The sequence below is a fragment of the Theropithecus gelada genome, chromosome 20 (assembly GCF_003255815.1).
Source record: "Theropithecus gelada isolate Dixy chromosome 20, Tgel_1.0, whole genome shotgun sequence".
Taxonomy (NCBI): domain Eukaryota; kingdom Metazoa; phylum Chordata; class Mammalia; order Primates; family Cercopithecidae; genus Theropithecus; species Theropithecus gelada.
The window spans coordinates 47454477-47458460 of record NC_037688.1 but is presented as its reverse complement, the minus strand read 5'-3'; the positions used below and the strand labels follow the sequence as shown (position 1 = coordinate 47458460).

The 3984-nt window shown below is 56.0% G+C and overlaps 1 protein-coding gene across 6 annotated transcripts in view; it reads left to right on the top strand.

Moving 5' to 3' along the window:
* Positions 1-488: 488 nt before the first annotated feature.
* Positions 489-3984, top strand: part of FANCA (FA complementation group A) — a 75467-nt gene continuing 71971 nt past the window's right edge. For all 6 annotated transcript variants that reach the window (XM_025369498.1, XM_025369499.1, XM_025369497.1 and 3 more), the window contains exons 1-3: positions 489-604; positions 1161-1270; positions 2421-2514. In XM_025369498.1, coding sequence (XP_025225283.1) covers positions 526-604; positions 1161-1270; positions 2421-2514 — 283 coding nt within the window. In that variant the 5' untranslated portion in view covers positions 489-525. The remainder of the gene's footprint in view (positions 605-1160; positions 1271-2420; positions 2515-3984) is intronic.

The window sequence follows — 3984 nt, the reverse complement described above, 5'->3', positions numbered from 1 at the left end:
GGCTGGTCTGGAACTCCTGGGCTCAAGCGACCCTCCAGCCTCGGCCTCCCAAAGCGCTGGGAGCACAGGCGCGGCCACCGCGAGGTCTCCGGCTGCCGAAACGCCGCCCAGCGCGGGGACCGTTCGGCCGCCGGGAGGAAGAACAGCGGCCGCCCCGAGCTCAGAGGCGCGCGCGGCTCCGCGCTCCCCGCGGGGCTCTGCGCCTGCCTCGGCTTGGTTGGCCAGGTGGTCTCTTCAGGGCCAACCCCAGTCATTCCCGGCAGGAACCACGCCTGAGGGGCCGCAGCCTCCCTGCGCGAGACGCCCTAGCGGACTACACCGCGGCCTCACAGCCCAACCCAAGCCGGACATCACCGCGCAGGCGCCTCCGCCACGACCAACACGGCCGCCACGCGAGGCCTCGACCTGAGGGGCGTGGCCTGGCCGCCGCCAGCCAACGGGCGCGCGCGCCTGGCCGCAGCCAATAAGAAGGCAGCGCGGGCTCGGGCGCAGGGCGCCGCCGCCGGGGTTCTAGGCGCTGACTCCATGGCCGGCTTGCGGGTCCCGAACGCCGCCTCGGGCCAGGGCCCAGGGGGCCGCCGGAGGTCCTGGGCCGAGCTGCTGGGTAGGCGGGCGCGGCAGGCCGCGGGAGTGGGCGGCGCCGGGCCCGGGACGGTTTCGCCGGTCGCCCAATCCCTTCCCGCCCGAACCTCCGCCGGTCTGATCCCGGGAGGCCGCGCCCGGGGGGTTGCGCGGGGCGGGCGCCAGGCTGGGGCGGCGCGGCTGCCTCGGACCCGGCCCGAACCCGGCCCCTCCTGCGCCTGGGCCGACGCCCTCCGGCCCTGCCCGCGGGGCGCGCCCTGGTTTCCCGAACGCCGCCTCCGCCGGCCGCCCTGCCAGAGCCGGGCCTGGGGTGGGCGGCGTGGGTCCCCTCAGCGCAGAGGCCGCCCCTCGCCAGCCTTCCCGGGCTCCCCTGACTCGGGCTCTCCTGGGCCGTCTTCCGCGGCGTTCGCGCTGGCGCCGTTTCCCTTAGTTTCCCGACACCTGCGCCCTGGGGAGGAGCCGCGGCCGCTCTTGGGAGGGTGTCCCTGGTGGGTTTCCCCGCGGCGTCCTGCGCGTCGGGCCCGGGACCCCGGGTGTAAACGGGGCTGTGATGGTTTGGAACCGACTTCTCTCCGTAGCGGGAAGGCTCAAGAGGCAGAAATACAATCCTGAAAGGGCACAGAAATTAAAGGACTCAGCTGTGCGCCTCCTGCGAAGCCACCAGGACCTGACTGCCCTGTTGCTTGAGGTAAGAGGAAGCTGGTGTCGGTCTGCGGGCAGATTTAGGTTCGGGGTTTTGAGCCCAGCCACGGCACAGCTTTCCCAAGAAAACACGCGAGGCGGCGGGCGCGGTGGCCTGGCCCGCAGAGGGGAGGGTGGCCTGAGCCCAGGAGTTCTGGAACAGCCTGGGCAACAGGGTGAGAACCCGCCTCTTTTATTAAAAACAAAACAACAACAACAAAAAAGGCCGGGCGCGGTGGCTCAGGGCTGTAATCCCAGCATTTGGGGAGGCCGAGGCGGGTGTATCATCCTAGGTCAGGAGTTCGAGACCAGCCTGCCCAGCATGGTGAAATCCCCGTCTCTACTAAAACTACAAAAATTAGCTGGATGTGGTGGCGGGAGCCTGTAATCCCAGCTACTCGGGAAGCTGAGGCAGGAGAATTGGTTGAACCTGGACCCGGGAGGCAGAAATTGCAGTGAGCCGAAATCACGCCACTTGCAATCCGGTTGGGTTTCAGGGCGAGACTGTCTCAAAAAAAAAAAAAAAAAAAAGCCCGGTGTGGTGGCTCACGCCTGTAATCCCAGCACTTTGGGAGGCCGAAGCCAGTGGATCACTTGAGGTCAGGAGTTCAAGACCAGCCTGACCAACATGGTGAAACCCTGTCTCTACTTAAAATATAAAAAGTAGCCGGGTGTGGTGGCGGGCACCTGTAATGTGCCCGAGGTTGCAATGAGGGAGATCCTGCCTCTGCACTCCAGCCTGGGGGACTTCGTCTCAAAAAAAAAAAAAAAAGCCCAGTAGGGAAGCATTACTTACACACAGCTTGTGTTTATGCACAGAGCTTGAATTTTTTTTTTTTTTTGAGACAGTCTCACACTGTTGCCCAAGCTGATGTGCAGTGGGGCGATCTCGGCTCACTGCAGCCTCCACCTCCCGGGTTGAAGCAGTTCTCCTGCCTCAGCCTCCTGAGTGACTGGGACTACAGGTGCACACCACCATGCCCGGCTAATTTTTGTATTTTTGGTAGAGACAGGGTTTCGTTATGTTGGTCAGGCTGGTCTTGACCTCGTGATCGGCCCACCTCAGCCTCCCAAAGTGCTGGGTTTACAGGCGTGAGCCACTGCGCCCGGCCTGGAGCTTGAACTTTTTAAATGGAGTTCATTGTTTTGGATTCTAGGTAGAAGGTCCACCGTGTAAAAAATTGTCTCTCAGCAAATTGATTGACTGTGACAGTTCTGAGGCCTGTGCTAATCATTCTAGTTCCTTTATAGGTAAGTTACAGCTTCATTTTCTCTCTTTTGAATTGCAGAAGAGTTTTTATATAGTAACCATGGTTTGCTAAATTAAGTAGAAATTTAAATTTCCTCAGATGATGGATTTCCACTTTGTGTGGTCACAAATTCTATGTGATGTTTTTGTGAGTTGTGCTTGGGTGTCTTATGATGCTGTGTTTAAAAGCAGCGTTTGAGTCAACCTGCAACTCAGAAGCAGTAGGACCCAGAGTGTCCCTTGGAAAAACATGGGATATAGCAGCAACAGGGATTGCCCCTTGCTCATTGAGACCAGTTGTGGTGTACCAGGAGAGTAGACGGGAAGGCAATTTTCTAGGTACCTCCTTCTCCCCCCAGTTTGAGAGTGGGAGATGGGGAAAGTTCTGGGTCAACAACAGTAAGTTATTTTCTGATCCTTCACGTCTTTGTTATGTAATGACTTGTTTCTATTAAAATAACCTTCAGTAATAACGCTCCCTTGACCACTGAACACTGAATGTCATTGGCAAATGATACGGATTTTCACTGTCACAATTATATTTGAATTTCACAAATTACATATTATCATTCCAAGGATCCAGACTAGCCGCACAGATAAACCTTTGATTCATTAATTTATTTTTTCTGCTAAAGATAGAGCTAGTGTGCGCGCGCGCACACACACACACACACACACACACACACACACACACACACTCTCTCTAAAAGCCTTGTAGATAAAAACAGACTTTCCCGTGGAGATACATTGGAAACAAACGACTAGAAATTGGCATGGTCGGCTGGGCGCAGTGGCTCACGCCTGTAATCGCAGCACTTTGGGAGGCTGAGGCGTGTAGATCACCTGAGGTCAGGATTTGAGACCAGCCTGACCAACATGGTGAAACCCTGTCTCTACTAAAAATACAAAAATTAGCTGGGCGTGGTGGTGGGTGCCTATAGTCCCAGCTACTCAGGAGGCTGAGGCAGGAGAGTTACTTGAACCTGGGAGGCGGAAGTTGCAGTGAGCCGAGACCCCTCCATTGCACACCAGCCTGGGCAACAACAAGAACAAAACTACGTCTAAAAAAAAAAAAAAAAGGAATTGTCTGCTTTTTTTTTTTTTTAAAAAACATTCTGTTGCCCAGGCTGGAGTGCAATCACGGTTCACTGCAGTCTTGACCTCCTGGGCTCAAGTGATCCTCCCACCCCAACCTCTTGAGTAGCTGGGACTACAGGTGTGCACCACCATGCCTGGCTAATTTTTTTGTAGAGACAGGGTTTTGCCAGTTGCCCAGACTGGTCTCAAACTCCTGAGCTCAAGCCATCCGTTCACCTCAGCCTCCCAAAGTGTTGGGATTGCAGGCCTGAGCCGCTGTGCCCAATGTGTCTACTTTTCTACCGAGAATTTCACCAACAGTTGATGATTTCTCACATTATAATTTTAAGCTTCTATAATTATTGTAAATTTTTTTTTTTTTTTTTTTTTTTTTT